The sequence below is a fragment of the Orussus abietinus genome, unplaced genomic scaffold (genome assembly GCF_000612105.2).
Source record: "Orussus abietinus isolate OABI.00-Male unplaced genomic scaffold, Oabi_2.0 scaffold38, whole genome shotgun sequence".
NCBI classification, from domain to species: domain Eukaryota; kingdom Metazoa; phylum Arthropoda; class Insecta; order Hymenoptera; family Orussidae; genus Orussus; species Orussus abietinus.
In genome coordinates, this window is record NW_019395221.1 from 952,101 (window position 1) to 973,689 (window position 21,589).

The window sequence follows — 21,589 nt, forward strand, 5'->3', positions numbered from 1 at the left end:
ATTCCATTTTAACCACCTGATTCTGTCAAGTCTATCGACGTTGCTACCCGAGAGTATATTTCTGCTACGTTAACTACTATACTTTCCATCCACCTAAACGGTGACTATTCGGCGCATCGAAATTCTTTTCGGCTTTTTGTCGAATATCTCAGATTTTGTTCTTTTTCAAAGAATTTTATTTTGTTAACATCCATTTGCCGATAAACTTTATCACAATTTCGATTTATTTAGCAGTATTACAGCAAGTAAGAGTTAACCCTTTATTTTACTATATTCACATCAAAACTTACTTAACATAAAACGTGTAAGCACTGATAAGTTGCATGTTTTATTTTCAGTCTTGGTAAGGTATAATATCCCGAATACAATGAAAGCCTTCGAAACTCAAGCAGAAATGAGTAACTCCCTGTGATTAGAAATACACAAAACTTATCTAGACATAAATATGTCCATATCAGAAGCCTTTGGAACAGCTGTTGGACCTCTTTCTTCGGATGGAGGCAGACTGTGATTACAAGCTTATTGTTAGCCCACGCGGGGACCACCCTTGCAGCTGCAGTTGCGGTGGTGCATCGACGATCTTTGCGAAACGCGAGAATGTTGAGGAACTGTCTTTGCAGCTGCAGCTGAGATTGTGCACGCATACACAGCTTTCCTTCTTCGGCAAGCTCTTATATGCTTTAGTTCACACTTGCACGAGCGCTCGTCATGTCTTTCCTTGGTTTCCACTTTCACTGTAGTCTCATAGATACGTATATAGATACCTATAGATAGGTACGTGTCATGCAAATTATGGGTTCTCCAAGCTCAGAACCCCAAACTATAAGAAAATGCAAAACATAAAAAATCGAATTTTTGAAGTGTCTAGACGATGATACCCCCTTAATAAATTACTAATTATATCACAAATAATTCATTAAAGTACACCGTTCTTGCGATCCCGTCGATATTCTTGCAGGTCACATAAAGATTATTAACCCTTTGCACTCCGCTGTCCCCTCTGAGTGGACATTTTAAGTCTAAATGGGATGGCGCGGAGTGCAAAGGGTTAATACATCGAGTAGCGAGTTATATATTACACCTGGAGAACTACGTCAGAAACTGCAGTACAATTTCACCTGGAAGAAAGGCGAAATTCGAACATGCCTGACTTTGTCCCGTTCTGCATAGGAACGTGTACAACTTAAGGCGCAATATTCTTCATTAAAGTACATCGGCTTATCCCGTATAAATACTTTAAACGCTCCGAGAGTAGGAGCACATCCCGGCGTGGCATTTCATTCGAGGGGCTCGGTGAAGTGAGAAAAAGAGAAAGAGAGGAAGAGGGTAACCGAGGAAAAGACCCAACACGGGGAATGCCGGGGGCCTTTGAGAGTAAGTTTAGATTCTCCCGAAGTGGCAAGAGAAAGAGCGGAAAAGGGACGAGAGAGAAGCAAAGCGCGCCGAGAGGAAGAAGGACAAAGAAGGATCGAAGAGCGGCGTACGGAACGCAACGTCAGAGGTTTTTACGAGTCTCCCGTCTGCATTCCTCGATGCAGGCAACAACCTTCGGGCCGTGGGGTGCGAGGGGAAGAGAAGAGGAGAAAAGGACCGAGAGGGGCGGATCTCCCTCACGGTCTAGGACGAAGGAAAGGAAGAGGGACGAAACGGGCCGATAGAGGCTAGTTAAGGGACTCGGCAGGCTCGAGAAACTCTGGGGAGACTTCGAAGACTCGGAAACCGGGGCGAGAGAAGCGAAAGCAAAAAGTTGAATGGAAAGGAGAGGCTCTCGACCGGGGAAGGATAAACAAAGGAGAAGCCCGAGAAGTTTAGGAGACCCGAGGTTGCCGACCGGCAAACGGCTCGGGAGAAGGACCGACCAAGAAAAAGGGCCGGGACTTCTCGGAAACGGGTCAGCCCAACGAGACCAGTTCTTGCAGTTCCTACGAGGAAGGGAGGTGGCGGGTAAATCGCGAGGAGGAATCGATGCACTTAATATGCGAGGCGACGCGAGGACGCGCCTCCTGGACGCTGCTCCACGCGAAGGGCAGACATTCCAGATCGCGAGGACGTTCGCGAGTCAAAGGACGTTCCGAGTATGCGTGTGGATTATTTCCTCGGGGAGGTTACGCTGCAATTTATTTAAGTGGTCTGCGTCGAATATCACTTATACGTCGATGTAATGGCACGAGGCCACTCAAAAGTTCGACTTCATTTGCTGCCTTCTACACTTTTCCAAATGAACGCCGGGAATATATTTGATAAAAATTAATTTCCTATAAGTTTTGTCTTGAAATTAAGTTAGAAGTCTTTCATTTATGGTCGGACACGTCATACACGCGTAAATACGTAAACCAAATAAAGGATGAGATTTAACCACTAATTCCTGTGAACTTGGATTTACACGTACTTTCATACAATGTCTTTATATTAAATATTAATGAATATAACTTTAGTTTACGTCTGGCTAAATCTGTAAGAAATACGAGAACGTTCTCCGAGTTCTTCTTGCGTCATACGTCTGGAAAATATTTCCGAAGCGGATGTTTCTATTGATCGGGTTCAATGGACCTCCCGTGAGTAGTGATGAGCAAGCGGTGGATACAAAATGTGAACGGAAAATGTTTGAAATATATCGTGTAGATATACTTTCGTTGCTTGCAACTCTTGTGGTCGACTTGAGGGAAGGGATAATGGAGGCTGCTCCTGAATGAGGTGGACCAATGAAGAACGGATCGAGCGACTTTCAGGGTCGCGAGGACGTTCGCGTCGAGGCGAAGGTCGTCGATATAGAACTGGATAATCTTATCCCGAAAGGTCTTTCGAATCAATATCTGTTGAATGCAAACGACGTATTTAGGGCGAAGATATTGACTGAACATATTTTAATAAGTAATAGGGACCCATGGAGAAGAGTGGATAATCGAGGTCGACGTTTCCTGAATGTTGTATCGATGAAGGCTCCATCCATATTGTAAGGACATTCTCGTTAAATCAATGGACATGATTGCAAAACTTGGTAATTTCGTCCTTTTGTGTCCATCGAGTCAATGTTTACAGCATTCGTTTAAATTCTTTACAGACACCTCATTGAGATAACTGAATTTCCGAGTCAAATTTGAGTGGAAGAGGTGAAGGTGAACCAAGGTATCGCGACACCGATTTAATTATGTATGCGAATTCTTTATAGATCCATTATATTATTTTTTCCTTTCCTACCTTAACTTTTCTCTCAATGTAGAGTTAAGTGGTAGTTAACGTTATAAAAGAATTTAATGATAGTTGCTCGTCAATAGTAAAGTAGCCACGATGCCTCGTCGTCTTTTATACGTTTAAACAATTACAGTAATAGTAAAAACTAAGAAACATTTAAATCGATGACATATTAATCTTATATTAAATTAAAAATAGTAATTTCAGTACTTAAGTTAATTTGAGTACCTGCTATATATTATAAAGAAAATGAAACATGATTTACATTTTCACTCTTCATTTTAACTATTCTTCCTATGTAAGGTTTTAGCTGAAGGAGCTCATAATCTGTTGCACCACTGATGGTACTTATTATATTACTGACTGTTCGTGAAGGTATAAGCTCCATTATTTTGCAAAGGGCAAAAACGCAGAGACCTTGGAATGGCTGCCGTGCACATAATTGGTTCTTGAACATCGGCTTGATCGACCAACGAAAGGTACCTACCGCGGAATTTCGTGATCGTTATTTGGTCAATGATTTGGCAAATCATATATCATTAGTCAACGAAACCCGGAACCTAATTAATAGAATGGATCGGCTGAAAATAAAGAGTAACCGTTCTAGAATATAAAAAGTTTATTCCGAGCTAGGTCAAAATCGAAGACATGGAAGATGCATGACCATAAAAGTGAACATAAACCTTGAACGTAATGACATAGGGTTTCACAACCATCAACAAGTGATCCACGATAGATGGAAATTGGAGTCTAACCTGTGAAACTAACGAATTCAGTTAGGAAGTAGTACATTATGATAAGAAAGTTATACGGAGCTATCGCAAGCCGTGCAAAAAGTTGTACTGATTGACAAAAATCAAAATATAACGGTATACTATTTTATAATGCTTTTGCGATTTATCCGCCTAATGAGCATTCCAAAAACATATCTCAGGTAACCTGAATATCGAGAAAAGGCGAAATTCTATGTTTGTCGTTTTCGAGGTTGTGCTTCGTCGCGAGGCCAAGATCGATTTTACCGTTTTTTCTTACTGCAACAAAAATTAGTGCCTCGGTACAAAACAAGACTCCGAATCAGCCCGGGACAATGCACACGCGGAAGATGGATGGCCGTGAACTTCGACGGTGACTTGTCGGTCTTTGTTTTTCATAACGGTCGACACGACACACGATAGGTTCACGGAAACCGGAAAGCAACTAAAATAACGGATTCGATTAGCATGCCGCGAAAAGAAACAGGTTTGGAGTTAGAAAAGGAGGTCCGAACAAGTTATGAACCAGGGATGTGGATAATGCGCGACCGTGAACTTTGAAGGTCTCCAGGTCGGATCTCATAAAACGGGTTGTTTCTGTTAGACGCCTTGCAGAAACGCGGGTGATCGTTCGTGCACGGAATAATCGACGGTGACACGTCGAGGGTCATCTCCCGTCATTTTCCGAAGGATTTCAACATCGATCTGACTACTAGACCGAACTGTGCTGCGAGAAAGAAAAAAATGTCGAAGGGCGAGGTTTCGATAAAAAGGGCATGATGGTAAAAATATTATTTCCTGATAAGGAGCTCGAAGTCGTTCCGATTTCCGACAACGGAACCGAGTAACAAATTGTACGTCCTTATCATGAGCGGTGATTTTCCAAAAGCACGTTAACGAGCGGGGCCTGGATAAGTTTCGGATGTGAACTCCCGTGAATCAGTTTCGTAGGAACATTCTAGAAGGTGACGGTGATTCGACATCATTGGCCTCTCCGTGTTGACGTTTCTCCCAAGAATGCGAAATTTCAGGGGCACACCGATAAGGTTGGCCGTGTTTACGGGAGGTGTCCAAAAATATTGCGGTGTTAACGTCAATTTATGTTGAAATGTAATAAAGTGCACCATTTTGTTCTGCACCAAATGATATTCAAACGCTTCAAGAGAAATTGAACGTAATCAGATGAGGTGTTATTAACATATGTACATTGTGTTTTATTAATATCGATATGTATACTTGAAAGGTGTCACTTATTTCGTTAAGCAGCCACGCAACATGTTAAATCTGAAAATATAGCGAGAAAATATGCAAAGTTAAGGGGAAATACGACGTCGAAGTAAATGACGTCTGAGAACGGTGTTTTTAATTCGTTCGAAAATAACTCGACAATTGTAAACTCCGAGTTTCTTTCCGCACTAAATAAGAATAGCACAAGACACGCACGAATGCTTACTTAGTTGACATTCGATCACCCGACGGAGGTTCCACGGGTTTTCCGCAAAGCCTACACTTGTCAATAACGCTGAGGTGATAAAATTGTCGAAGGACATGTTTTCTACGAACCGAGGTGTGTCGATGAAAATTCGAAGAAAAATCTGTAGAAAAGGGAATTGAAACAAAATACGAACGCGGGTTAACGACTACTAGGCTCGTTAAAAATTGTTTATTAACGTCATCTGGTTGGTTTCACTCGCGTGGGTAAGTCAGGATATCTTACGTGCTGGTGTGATATGATTCCAAGCACCCACACGTTCTAGGAACGTTTTGTAATCCAAATTGTCGATGTGCAAAATTAACGATGGGTCTACCCTACTGGAAATACCAAGATAAACACGATTCAATGTTTACAGTCCTTTAAATGCGTCAGTGTTGTACAAACAATAATTTCGATTTAGGCCCCTAAGGGTGTAATCGTAATTCCCAATCATATCTTACGGGACTTGAAGTTGAGTATGGAGTGATATATTTATTTAATCGAATATCAAAGGATTTATTCCGTAAGCGTCATATCACGACCAGCGCTTAAATTCTCTTTCTATGTATACTTCATTTTCACGATTCATCCCTGACCAAAACGTATTGTACATGTATGCGGATTATGCATCTTAACGGACAGTTATTATTCACTGGATCGCTCCGTAGATTGGCAGAAGTAAGGCTCAATAGTGTATATTTCAAACGCTCAACGCCGAGGCAATGACTTCAAGTGGAAACTATCAGACGACGTTTCTGAATACGTATTCTCCGACAGTACACTCAGGATTGATTAGCGAAAGAATGGCAACCAGGATACGTTTCATCCCATACAATGCAACGACTTACCAGGTATGAAACTGATTTCATACAAGAATGAATGAATGAATAAAAAGAGTATCTTCATTCATCCGACGTCGTGCCGAAAGGAATAATAGGTCTCTGTTTTAACTCATTCGGTAGAAGGTATGTCAACATTTAATTTGCTATGATTTACATTTCTTCGCTGAAGAGAAGCAAATACGAGTAACTGTCTAGAAATGAAACTTATTTTCATAACTCTGTCACCGAGACCTGCACAGGACCAAGCGTTAAGCCATGACTTAATAGAAGAGCTCCGGTAATCTTTAAAATATAACTTGTCAAACTTTCCCTTGATCTTGTCATTGAACGTGTTTACTACGCAGTGTTCTGAAATATCCTTCGGGGACGTTCCTCAAGCAGAAATTCCGCCTGCCTTAAGGCCTTCTTGGGTAATATAATGACCATTCCACTGACATGGATTGACTGTTGTTAAAGTATCTTGAATAGTCAAGATTTGAGATATACATCAACGTCAACGCAGCATAATATCTTCAGGGACGCAATTACCGGTATTGTATTTCAAGCCTTAACCTAAATGTCGCATATTGTATTTTAATAATAAATATTCACAACTTGTGGAACATTTAAATTGTCTTTGATCTCATTTTGTGGAATTTCTTAGATTTATATTTTCCTAAAATTCAGATGTTTGCCATTACATTAGTTAAAAATCCCTGTACAAGTGTTATAAGTCCGCAAAAATACCTAAATCGTTAAATATATTTTTAACCGTAAAATTTTCTTATGAAGTTCCAGGGTATTATTGCGCAAGAAAATTTAATCACTAAATTATCAGAAAACAAGAAAATGCTAGTTTAGGCGATGCATTAGGTCATAGATAATAAGGTTGTGATAAGGGTTATGCGGATGAAACTCTGAGCGTGATCGATTAATAGCATGGAAAGGAATATTCCATTCATAATGATGCCCTGTAGTGTATTATAGACACAATGATAAAAAAAGCTTATGTTTAATGTGTTTTATCCTAAGTCCACAGACATTTTGTTTGCATTTCGAAGTGTAATAACTGCAAGAAAATTTTGCAAAAAATATCACTAAAATTTTCTTTAAAAACTTACGATGGAACTCTCGAAATGGATTTAGGTCCGCTCATTTAATCTTAGTTCTTTTAAGGGGTAAATAGAAAAAGTAATAAAATTAAGTAATTAATCATGACCACTTTTTTTTTTACAACCAAATGCAACAGGAATTACAGTTTAATAGTCGATAGCAGATCTAATCTACGGGTTACTTTCGAAAAAAACCTCCAGACAAATGGCAGTAGGAATATATTTTGTTATCATTCTAAGGTGCTGTCATTGATGTAACGGAATCCTTTTACGGCTATAGTGAAATATAGCTATAGGGGGGGGAGGGGTAAATATTTTATAAATTCCACCTGCAAAGATGAGTATTATACAGATATTATACTACCATATGATAATACATATAGGAATATAAACAGTATACTTAATAAATTATCATAAAAAAACTATTAGATCCGCTGAATGAATAATAAAGGAAAACATCGAGGACAAATATTCTGTGTGATTGTCTAGTGATAATTTGCTTTTATTTCAACTTATCAATTTGCGGGTTATAAGTAATATCAATGTTGTAAACTTATGAATATAAAAGATTTATACTTGATGATAATCCAGAAAGGGCAAACAATTTTTTCGCATTTCAAACCAGAAGATAAAACCGACACTACAAATACTCTGTAAAAAGGACAATCAAGGTCTCGACCATAACGAAGCATGGCTGGTTTGATCAATAAAGAAGATATGTGTTCATAAACATAGTTTCAAAGTATGAACGGATATAAACGTAAAGATACGATCGCAAATGCATTTAATCTCAAGTGCTACGTACGGGATAAATGTTTTTCATGTTGCCTTGAATGAATCATTTATTAGATCCGCAGGAATGAAAATGATTTACCAAAGAAAATTAGCCACAACTATTCTAAATTTAACAATAATTAAATGGATTAATCTTTTTACTGCAAATATATATTTAAAACTACCATCTATAGTAATAGTTTTTAAAAATTCTATCACATGCATGTCACCAATAATAGGAATATATATTCCGCGCAATAATTAAGGGAACAAGATTTATTCGTCGGATTTTTGGCCATTTTCGGGAAAGATGATCTTAAGATCACAATTAAACCGTAATTCACTGACGCTTTTCCTTTCATATATCCTAAAGGCCCAAACGTGCAGTAACTCTCGAAAATGATTCAGGATCACCACTCTCTCGTGCGATAGCTCAAAATCGTGTCTCGGAATTTTTTGCGAGTTTCTCTCCACGATGCTCACGTGTTTTTATCTGGATACAAAAACAACATTTCGTAATATTTTCGGTTAGATAAATTCTCTTCTGCTTAAAATGAGGTAGAAAGCACGGAAATAAATACTGAAAACAATGCAAATGAATTTTATGAACAATGCGCGGACTTTGAAACAGTTATAAAAATTATTATGTTTGATGTTTCCAGTACTCTTCTTGCCCCAGTGGTGCTCTTGCAACAATTTCCGGGGGTTTGCTTCTTCTCTCATTAATGCTCGGAGGCAGTCGATGCTTTGCCGATAAAAGTCCGCACGGCGGCGTCGCGTGATCTCGACTGCCTGCAAACTTTCCACACAAGTCCAAATCGCGAGTGGCGCCAAGAATATCTCGGCAGTGGATCCAAAGACGCTGAACTCACTTCTGACTTGTTGGAAATTTCACGAGCAAAGAGACTATTGCGCATCGCTCGTCCGACGTGATTTCCTCTTTCTTTTGGACTTTCACTCTGTTATTTTTCCCGACGCGTGTCCGTCGAATTGCGATCTTATTTATTATTCTTTTGTTTCATGACTTTCAGTCGACCTATCCGTCTAGACGAGCGGCGTGTATTTTCCTTGACCACTGAGATTTTGAGCAAAAACCCATTAAGTCTTTACAGAAAATGGCGATCTCCTAATAAGGGACGAATTTAAACAGTTCTGATACACTACACACGATAGCCTACGTAAAACAAAATGTTCTTTATGTTCAATGACATCCACGTACTCTTTGTTGCAGGGATGCCTGTCTACGCGTTCACCGCGTACCTATGACTTAAACGGGACCTCAGTACGTACAGGAATGGGTACCGACTTCAAATGGGTTAATGGACTATTATACTGCACCCCGACCCGAGCTGTCGCGAGGTGCTCGCCATTTTTGTTTGAAATATTGTAAGAAACGAGGAACGAGAATTCTGAAATTGGACGTTTTCGATACCGTCAATGAGGATCGATGGAGGATTGCGCAAGGCACGATCGTCGATATTGGCTAGTGGCGATTCACGTGCGAAGGACGCCTTAACAGTTAGACCAGATGGTTACGATAGTAGGCAAGGCGGAGGCCAAATGGGAGTTCCCGAGGCGAACCGACACCACAGAGGCGGGAACTCGCGAGCCCAGAAATAGAGATCCGGAATAGAAATCGCTCGCTGCAACTCGAGGCGTCAAGTCGCTTCGAATCGATCACCATTATTTCAAGTATAAATATCCCTTGGCTCTGGAAAAGCGCCGTGCGTTCTACGCAATACAGGTTGCATTACGAACCCACGCATCGTTATTGCCATTGTAAGGCACTCCACACAATGTCTTTATTCCAGGGACCCACGTCTCCTCGAATTGGACGGGGTCTGATCAGCATTAACTAGGAGAACAAATACGCGTATTAAACACGAACGACATTGGTAAGAATTATAGTACTGCGGCGATCAATAATTAATATTACACGCCTCGTCTCGTGATCTTTTTAGGATATCATGCTTAAAATATTTTGATTATCGAATGGAACTTTATTTGGCTTCATTGTTCGGGTCGGCTGCAGCTACTGCTGCAACTGATTCCATTTACGTACATTGGTTGTACCTTGGCGCATTAGCTATACTCCATTTCATTCTGGCGTAGTAAAGAATGCATACAGAAAGAACATTAAAAAAGCCAATACTGTTTTAATATCTAAGAGATATTATGAGCTCGAGGGTAAATGAGAAAACTTGAACGGAGAGTTTCGTATAGTGCATTTGGATGTAAACATTAGAATATCTGGTCTCGCGTGGTAAACATCGAGGAAAGATTCTATAGGAGGTAAAAGAAGGATGTTTAAGGACATTTTTGACGCAGGTGAGGCCAATGATGAGTTCAACGACGAGTCCGGTGTTTTGCTTGAATGGTTCCTACGTTATTTCTGTTGCCATTCAAGGATACAAAACTACACTGAGCGAAAAAATGACTTTCTCGACGAAATTACTTATTTGTAGCTGCGTAAACGGTATTTAGTAAAAAAAATCTCTTGGCCTTAGCAAAAGTTATTTAGTTAATACCGAAAATCTAATAATAATTAAAAAGAATTAGATGAAGTAAATTTCAAGAAAATTGTATTATTTGTGTAAATATATATTGTTTCACCGAAATTTATATAAAATATACAAAATAACGTTAAACTCTCATTTAAATGCATATTTTCAAAACCACTGCGCGAGCGTCATATCGAGAAATCCGGAATTGTGTTATCATCGTGACTCTACAGATTATATTTTCAGGCATGTTTTGCGTAATTTATAATTTCATGAATCGTACTTGAATCGAGATATCTAAGAATCGACGCCGCAATCGATAGAACTGAATTATTCAACGTTCAATCACAATTACTTTTCAATGTTAACAATGGTCGTAATTGGTAGATCTACTACGTCAATGGTTAATAAATCAATAAAGATGTTGAGCGTCTCAAGTATGATCATTCAATGTGTTCTACTCCTGTTTAACTGCATCCTTGAATCCTTTATTCGAGCTAGCTTCATGAGCACTGTATTGCACGCGATTTCGATTTGATCGAAAGATCTTCAAAAATAGTGTTTTAATAATTATTTAAATGATATGGATTATATCGTGCGGAATTTTTCTATTGACTCGATTTTGATTTCATTGACACTATTTTGATTCGATCAGAAGATTTTCAGAAAAATCGAATCTGACAATCACTCGAATTACTTCGTTATGCATTTATCGTTAATCCGGAACGTTCAGGAAATCGATCAAAGCAACTTCGTGACTTTCAACGAGCCCAGAACCGGTAAGAAATTAATAAGACAGAGTTCCGCCTTTCAAAGAACAACTCAATGATATTCTCGACCGCCCTCGCGATAAATCGATCGTGCCGCTCGAATGCCTACAAGAATAAGTTTTATAATACAGAACAGTCTATATTTAGCCGACTGAACTTCATTCGTTATTGTTTAATGGTCTATCGTACCATCTGCGATAGGATATCCAGGCGAATGGTTCATAAGTTGACAGGAATCTACGCTATATGTCGTTGCGTGCACGTTTTTTCGACTACCAGGATCATGACAACGATACCAGAAAATACGACCTTCAATTGTCGGCAGAATTTGTTTTCGCCGTCGAGACGTGACCAAAGTGCTTGTTTCCTTTCTCAAGCCGCAAGGGTCGGCATGACCTGCTCCACTTTCCTTTTCGCTCATAATCATCTTATTAATCCTTAAGAGTATTATATTTTTCTGTGACGTAGTCTGTCAGTTTCCGTTGATGGCACTAAGCGGACTACGTGGATTATGTAAGTTCTATCACTCATAGGGTTTTACTAATCTACTTCAGGGAGGCGTAACAGAGGAAAGGTAAGGAACAATTTTCAAATTTATTAGGCGTTTAGTCGAATCGACAATTTCTTAGATTTGAAAAATGGAATAGAAAGGAGAGTGTAGATACTGGGGATTAAGGTGATATGAAAGGGTCATATATCAAAACGTGAAAATGTTTATAAAACTTTTCTCCGAACTGGGTGTACCGAATTATCTGAAACTTTAACACGTGATTGTGGAGGCCCTAAGGAAGAATGCGTGCTCGTGAATTTTCATTTTACGAAGAAAAAAAATGTTTTTTTTTTTAGTTGTTTTGTTTTGTTTCTGTCCGAGATAAATGCACAATTTTATTCGAAAAATGAAATTTTACGAGCATCGCGTTCTTCCTTAGCGCCTTCATAATCTTGTGATGAAATTTCAAATGATTCGGTGCACCCAATTTGGAGGAAACTTTTATAAATCTTTTGACTTTTTGGTATGTATATATGACACTTTCATATCACCTTAATGTTCCGTAAAGGGATCAATTCGTTAAATCGATTGACCATAGAAACATGCAGTAGTTACGTAATCTTTATAGATGTCTGTATCGAATTAGGTGATTACATGTCGAACGACAACGAAAACCAGTGGCTTGAATAAAAAAGCTGAGATTATAGGATGGTAAAAATCAAACAGAACAATCGGGATCAATGTCGTATTTAAAAGAAAATGTATTACATTAGTATGTAAGTCAGACTATTGGATATTTTTCTTTGGGAACAGTGCACGAGATGAATCAATGATAGTCTTCGGTTATGTGGACTAAACTTCTAAGTACTATTCATTGGGGGTGAATCGAGCGGACTAATTGATTCGACTGCAGAGTGACACACGGTAGTCACATGGTAATCTTTAATGTTCCATCACTTTATTCAGTCTGTGACCCTTGATGGCGATCTCGGTAAGTAAGGTACTTGTACGCTTCCGTTATTAACCAAATTGCCCAATATATGTGCTTGTGCGCGGTAGTGCCGGTGAACGAAGCAATTTAGAGCAACGCGAAATAACCGCAATAGAGTGAATCGTTCTTCGCAAAGTACGAGCAGAGATTGCTTAGGAAATTTATTCACAAGAACATTTTCTATAAATTATGAATGTTCATCGTCCATATTAATCATGCACATGTTGGGTCAATTCCATCATAAAATCATTGTAAATAATATTTCATCCAACTTGAGTCAGCGTATTCCGTCTGTTTATTCCATCTGTCAATTTTACATTATTTGGCAGTGGATTAAAATTATACACATTACACATAATAAATAAAGAAAAAATAACTACTGATTTATCGTCTGGTCAGCTGTTAATTTGTGTTGGTCCTGAATTAGGTGTTCAGTAAGAATTGATAATGGTTTTTTTTATTTAATTTACTTTTAATTTTGTAAAACAATTATTCAACAGTTACATCATCTGCGAAATATATACAGTCTACTTAGTGGTTCGTATAAGATTTAGTCCGAGACCTTAAACATTATACACTATATACATTTTTTATAATTGATTAACATTAAGTAGAAACACAAGAACTACCTACTTGTTTTAAACTTGCATTATAATACCTTTTATAAGATATAGATTACTTTATATGATATAGTTTACGCTTTTAAATAAGGTCGGAAATATTTCTTGTCAATATATTTTCAGTACCTCAGTTAAGTAATGAATCGATAGACAACCTCAAAGCTAGTTTCATGTCATGGGTTGAAGCAATCGATCGCTAATTTCTGTTACATTAAGTTCCTTTCCGTGGCCTAGATTTTCTCTCCCGATGCTTTAAACGACATTTTCGTTCATGCCTCCCAGTACCTATCAGCGACTTGTAAACTAACGAACAATGCGTGTGTACTACATTTTTTCCTACCTAAAATATCAATTTGTTATATAAATGCGAAAACATTAGGCCTTTTTTAACATTTTGTAATTCTCGAGCTTAGCCCGACCTTGCAAACCTTTTTCTTGGATAATAAATGATACGAAAGCGTGTGCAATACGTTCACGATATTTATAACAATTGTTTCTTAACACAGAAGCGCAAGATTGAGCTTAAAATGTGAAACCAGTAATGAATGACATACACGAGGGTTATCAGACCCCCAGGAATCTCCTGATTTCGTAGGACGTCGCGTAAGTATTTTGCTTCGTCAAAACAAAAAACATGCGCGAAATTCAGTACTTTTTATTTTGTTATGACATAAAAAGTGGGCGGTACAGTGCTTCATGACGAATGTACATGAGTTTTTATCCTCGAATGATGAAACGACGAGATTTAGTAACAAGTGTTTTTATTTGGTCTACTTCTACCCGAAAATGCCATCAACGTTGAAGTGGTTTAAGAATTAATATAACATCATGAATATTTCAATTTATGTTCACCATTTTATCTTGTAGGACACGAGACTTTGTTAATGAAAATTTGTCGTTACTTTCAGATTACAAGGCACACGGGTACGTTTACAGGAGGTTCCGTTGACCTTGTAATGGACATTTGCATCACGTGGCATCAAACTTGACATTGCACTTACGTCCATGCTCTTCTGGAATTTACATCAGCTGGCATGCAACGGCGTGCAATCGCATAATCGCTCGTTGAGAACGTCAGCATATGCAAAGCCATACGGAAGCATCGAAACCGGCAGAAATCGCGAAAAATCGAAATCACATACCCGGAAATGTGATCTGGAAAGATGACTGAGGTTGTTTTAAAATAATGAATGGTTTAGATTGTTGCAACGGGTTATTGGAAAACAAGAACAAGGACCACCTATACACCGCTTTTACCTAACTTTATGAATTTAACGAATTCTAAATCTTTGGCTGCAATCTGTCACCTCGATTTGAAATCTTTCAATAGATATCTTCTCTCTAAATGTATTTGAAAGTGCTCATTCTTCTGTTACCACAGACTTACTCTTGACCTCTAAAGATCTCGTGGCGTTTTATTCTGTTACGTCTTTAATTAGAAACAGAGTGCATGTATATTAACCAAAAAAGAAGTCACGCAATCCCTCCTTAGATTAACTCAGTCGAGAATATTTTACCAGATACGTTGGGTTCACGTAAGGATAATTAACTGCAGTATCTAGAAAGAGAGGCTGAGAAAGAGTAGCTAAGAAGAGACACGGGTTAATGGTAGTTATCTACAGACGCTGGGGGTCTGATAACCTCCATGGTGTGTTTTCGCGGAAAGTTTTCGCGCTCGGATAAAGACGCGTGAAATGATATCGACGCAGAGTGTTTAAAATACATCGTTTTTTCCCGTCCGTTAAAAAAAAAAAGACTTGTAATGTAATACCAAGATTATAGAGCATTACACTTATGAATAATCTATGATTAAGTATACTATAAGAATAACCTGTCACTTCAGTCTTGTTTCTGATTAAACCGTACACATTAATATCAAGATAAGATCATTGGGAAACAAGTGAACGCATGAAATGTTTCATGTAGATTCTGGGAGCAATTCTACTGTGATGGTGGACCTTCTACAAATGGCATCAACAACCTCAGTAGTCCTGAAATTCTGAACATTCAGCACACATAGAAGGGAAACAATATTTCTCATTATTTGTACGTAATTACTGTGTCGCAAATAATAAGTTTCTATATTTCGGTATAGATAAAGAAATGAGTGAGTGATTTACGTTCAAAAGCCAGGATTCATCAATTATATGTAATTAAGATACAAACTAACTAGTGATGAAAGTAAAAAATCAACGGTATAAAACCCGTTGTTCTTCCAACCTTACATAATTCTTCTGAAAAAGTAATACGTTTCATTTACATAAAGTTAATATCAAACAGGGGTAACAAATATCAACGATTTGTATCGACAAAGTTGATGATTTGGAGTCACTGTATTAACAAGCAATTAAAATATTCAAATATCAATAATTTTGGATTGTTAGGATTACTGAAGTAAAAACTAGCTATTAAGTATAGGCTGTTACTAACAATTGCTTTTTACATTGTTATCAAAAACTTCTTATAAAACTAAGTCTCCCTAATTCAAAATAGTAATGCATCTTATATATGTGCATCACAGGATGAGGACTAATCTATTAGCTGCTGGATCAGTACTTTGACGCACTGTACTGCAGTTGGATATATCAGAGGATGCATCCCGATAGTCGTAAGGTATCATACAACCGACTTCAACTAAGGTAACGCATACCAACTCAACTCGGTAGTCTCAAAATGCACCAAAATCTAATCCGACAGTTATACAATAAGCTGTGTTTTATCCTTTTAATAGTAATATACACCATAGACTAAGTGCGATCACTTTCAGTGCGCGGTTACAAAGCGATAGCTAGTCATTGATAGATACGAAATCATCGAGCGCTCTCTGCTGTATACCCCGCGCCAGGAAGGAAATTGTTTATTACTTCCTTTTAAATTTGGTTTCGTTAACCAAGGGTAATTCATTGCCATCTGTCGGTCTATATTGAATTCTTCATTGTCAATCATACATCGGTAACGTTGATCTCTGTACAATGGCAGTTATGAATGTATTTCGTAAACAACTTTTCGCCATCTAGTGGCTGTGACTTGTAATACCTAGTGGCGGGAAACTTAAATAGCCGGAATGTTAAATTATATATTTGGAGGAAATTAAACAACTGTGAACAAATGAAACGAAAATAAAATTCAATAAAAGCTTATTGCATAGTGTGGGTAAACTTAAGGTGTACCTTACCTGCAGTTGCCCATATCTAATCGGGGAAGGGATGGATTATCATAAATTCTACGATAAGAAACATAGCGTTCTTGGTCATAATTTTGTTCTTACTTTGTCCTAAGACAAAGTCCTAACTCTGAGATAACCGCGTTAGGGTAAGATTTAGTGTGTCCTATGATTACTAAGGTAGAATTTTCATAATTACGTTTTAATACGTTGACTTTGGTGTTTTTTAACGTTCTATTCTTTCTGAACAACTATTTTATTATAAAACACTATTTATTACAAATTCATTGCCGCGGTTATGATGCACTATAATAAATTACAGCATTTAAGTAAAGAAAATATTCAGGACCGCCAGTGTGCGCCATGCGGATATCGATAATGTGATCAATAGATAGCAGTTCTTAGTGGATTATCTTATCAAGCGATCACGCTGATCTTTGATACATTTATTTAGGACTTTGTACTTTATGCGAAGATTTGCACTATGTGATAATTCGGTCATGCAATATGACCATCATGTGATGCAGTTAATGCTTGGCAGTCACAATACAAACACAGCTACATAAACCAATGGACATTTGCATTGAAATAAAAAAAAAAACTTAGCCTCAGTTAATCCATATCATGACTGATAACGGTCTATGTTTTGTGCACCACAATTGAAATAATTTTAAACTATTTAGAATAAAATCTCAATCAGAAGGTGATATATTTCTAATTAAACTAATAAAAGAACTAAAGTGTAGACAAAATATTTTGAAACATTTTAGTCAAACTAGACAGTAACTTTCTTCCGACCAAATTAAAAAATTAGGTTAAAATAATAAGAGATACGCGGTTAGCAGCTCCATACCGAAGACTTGTTGAAAAATAGAATATTTTTGGTCATAAATGTAAATACTCTCCCTCGGATTTCCTCGTACTAGGAAGGGATGGCGACAACATGCAGTTGACAAAGAAATGTATTATCAAGACGATTAATGCACGTGCCAGACAGTTTTACACTGGCAGACGTTTCTCAAGAAGAAAGACGATATACTGGATCCAATTTTGTCCGTGGCTCGTGTTCTAGCGCTCCGAGAACTGGACTCGGACTCGGGCCTCGACCATGCCACCCAATACGATCTTCCACAAGCAGCCACAAGTCACAACACAGGGAGGATTATATCATATGCATCTCCTATGTACCGTCTCGCCGCAATTACATGCCAAATGGAGCACGACTCATGGTGGAATTCGAGTTTGTCTCCATTTGACCATAGATTTGTCGTCGCGAAAAATATGCTGCTAATTTGTGATTTACCTTGCACATCTTTATCTCTCGGATAAATGTGAGAAGTTCAAATATTTTGACTCATTCTGTTGGTAATCGTAAATCTTTCACTTTCACAATTACAGCTACGTAGATCGCTTTATACAATGTTGTCGGAAAAAAATTCAGCAGCAATACACGTATAATGTTATAAGACTTTAGAGACTCCTGAAATCTATTACTTGTGTATGTACAGATGTTTTGCAATAATCGCAGTTATGGAAACATGTCAATGTTTTGATTGATCTGCCATGTTCCTTAGATTACGATTACGACAAAACCCAACATAAATTTCACTCCTTTAAGAGATATCCCAGATGAGGTGTCTATAAAATAATACATTTACATGAGTTCTTGCATTTGAGTGAAGTTAAGTTTAAAAATTTGCGACATCCATGATTACAGTCGCAGTTAGTGAGTATATCGAGGTCGTGAAACGGTAACACGGGGAATTGTTTGCGAGAATGTACTCGATCGATTTGAATCGAATAGATCGTTGGTTCTACCAATGACCTCTTATGTCGAAGGTAAGTTAGGACTTGGAAGTAAGAGTGGTATACGGCATGCAATGGATAAGCAAAGTTATTCCAGTTGAATGAAACACAACTTATGCATTGCATAGCACTTAATCTAGTTGCGTATTTTAAACTATTCTTACATAAAGACTCTTCACGTAAAGCACGTGGCGTTACTTTACGTATAATAAATAATAAAAGCACGGAAGAGTAACTTGCTTCAGTGGGGTAACATTATGTATTTATTACCTCGTAAGTGTCATAATATTCTGGAATCGTCACCTTATAGAGGTTTACTGAAGACACGTATTAGCACGACAACGACGACTGATAGCAATGTCAAACTCTACCCAGAAGCGAATTGACAGGACATTACGAGGACCTATCAAAGTCTGGACACTTACCGTTAACGCTGAAGGCGATCTCTTTCAGATTGACGTCCGTAAGGACGGTCTGTGCAACGAGAGGAGTCGAAGGCGCGAAGTCCGGGTCGTCGACGTCGAAGGACACGCTCTCCTCGAACTCCGTCATCGTTACGTCCATCTTCCTTTCACGGATGGCAAGGATTCGCATTAAACGTCTCGCAGTCGCTGGTGCTTGAAAAGCTCGATATCTAAACAGGAAGAAACTTCCTCAGTAATAATTGAAGCAAATAATACACCGCTAATTAATTTTTCTAACTCGTGTAAGAAATGTTGTGATAGTCATATAACCCGCTCCTAAGAAATTAATAACTTGACGTTCGGGAATTAAATGATGATTATTGCATTTGTGTAATATGAAATAAGTATCGAAGAGGGCAGAAAACAGTGCGACAGATGTTTGTATAGCAAGGTAAATTGAAAAATAAGCACTTAAAGTTCGAATTCAAATCTCGCTTTCAAAGTCGTTAGGACTACTTTTGCATAAAAGTGAGCACTTTTAAGATGTTTATGATTGTATTTGGATTTCGCATTTAATCTACTTTTACCTATGGTCGCGGTATCGAAGGATCGCGTCAAGTATCATTATTGACGTTCAAATATATTTGGCAGTACTTGGCTGTCCTGAATTTGAAAAGCGCGAACTTCGCATTATTCAAACTGGATATATTGTGTAAAAGCGAATAATGCAAGGAAGGAAATAGGACACACGCACAACTGAAAATGTTTACAAATAAACACGACTAACTAGTTCAAATCCTTTACGTTTCTTTGTTTTCAGTAGCATTATTATGCAAGTCTTCGAACGTAAGCGGACAAAGTATTGTTAACTTATCCAGGAAATAATTTCCGCTTGCCACCCTAATTCATAATTTAATCTTAACGTTTTATTATACAAAATCAATGAGTTTTTTTTAACGACAAAGATTTAAAGAGTGACTATTAATATCACGGAGTCAATTTGATTTAACTTAAGTGTCTTTACTCGATTGATCATGTATAGTTTGACTAATTTTTTCCTCAAAAACATATCTTGATATCATGTATTTTATTAGAACGTTTTATATTCGTATTAACGCCACTCATTAAGGGGGTACGTATAAAGTAGAAAGAAATTTATTGCGAATTATACCATGAGGATCCTCAGACGTGGTTACTGTGTACTTCTTGATTCTTGGTCGATATCTGTATTGAATAGGACACCTTGGTCGAGTTACGCGAACCTTTCACATTTATTCTATAAATAATTATAGACAGTATCGTTATCTATATAAGTTTCATTCGCATGGGTCATCAATACAATTATTTTATAGTAGAAGTAAAAAGACGTAAATTAAATGACACAGGTCATGCATTTGAAGATATTTAATAATAACGTTCAATAAAATGTGATAAATATCTTAAGTGCGCTGTGTTTCATCCTAAACCGGAAGGATTAAATTAAACGCGTGTCTCTTGCATTTCTGTTACAAATGTATAACTGAAAATAAAAGCGTACCTACCTGTGGGGCGCCGCGCGTGACGAAAATTTGGCAGCAGCGCTATCTTCTGGGAATCTCCGGACCTTAACCTCTAGAGACCTCGCGGGACGGTATGTATGTATATATGTATTTTGATGTATCGCGTCAAGTTTGGCCGTGTTGGTCGAGAGACACACCAAGCGCACGTGTTCACGCGTGCTTCGAACTCGAAACTCGACCTGTCCGAACTTCGGTCTGAGCGTTGTTTCGCACGTCGTGGCCTTTCGGTGGTCACCGACGCCAAGCAATTTGGACGAGTTGACTAACCTTGTCCGATCGGCTCACGATACGTATTCACCAAGATTTGAAAAATCCTATTTGTACGACTGGCGTTGGTTTCAAAACGATATAATTCCGTCAGGAACGACGCCCGATACACCGCCGTCAGTTGCCGCGACCAAACTCGACCAGACTTACGTTTGCTTCCATCAACGCTTCTGCTCCTACTCCCATGCGATCCCTTCCAAAGGAACGCACAGAACGAGCCTCTACCTAACCTAGATGGATCCCACGCTATCCTTGGTCCCGCAATGTATCGTTCGAACGGTTTTCTCTGGGCGCAGCTGGGCGTACGGACCCTCGTCATCGTTACGTCCGCTGAACGAGGCGCGGTCATCGAAAGAACCTATTAGACAATGCAACGACTTTTGAGTTTTAATTTTCCTACTGAATGGCGCGTCGATGCGCAATGGACTTTGCGCCGAGTACCCGGCATGGCTTTCGGAGGGGCGGGTGAATTACTTTCTTAACACGTTTGCATCCGGCTATTTTTCAATGCTAATCTTTTAAGAACGAGAATTCTCGTTTCCCGATGCGAATGTGTTAAGGCGGAATTATAAATAAGCACAAACGAAACATGTTAAATGAACATATTAATTTTTAACCCATTTAGCGCCGACCGAACTCGTTGGTACTTGTCGCAAGGTGATATATCATTCTTCGGCACTAAAAGGATTAAAGTGTCATGAAGAAATGCATATATCACGAACTACGTTAAACTGTTGTTTTATTTTTTTTTTCGGTGATTACTATTTCTATACGTTACTGTTCGTTTCTTTAACGGTGCAAAGAGAAGTCTAAACCATAATTATTTTCCCCGGTATATTTCGATTTTTGACAGTAATGACCTCTAGATGTACACGCGATATTATATAATTAAA

General features: G+C 38.2%; 1 protein-coding gene across 1 annotated transcript in view; it reads right to left on the reverse strand.

Moving 5' to 3' along the window:
• The window catches only part of LOC105703449 (protein pinocchio), a 52,779-nt gene extending 31,936 nt beyond the window's left edge, over positions 1-20,843 (reverse strand). Inside the window, exons 1-2 of the mRNA XM_012431866.2 lie at positions 20,412-20,843; positions 18,892-19,100 (exon numbers count right to left, since the gene is read on the reverse strand). Coding sequence (XP_012287289.1) covers positions 18,892-19,060 — 169 coding nt within the window. The 5' untranslated portion in view covers positions 19,061-19,100; positions 20,412-20,843. The remainder of the gene's footprint in view (positions 1-18,891; positions 19,101-20,411) is intronic.
• Between the last annotated feature and the right edge of the window lie 746 nt (positions 20,844-21,589).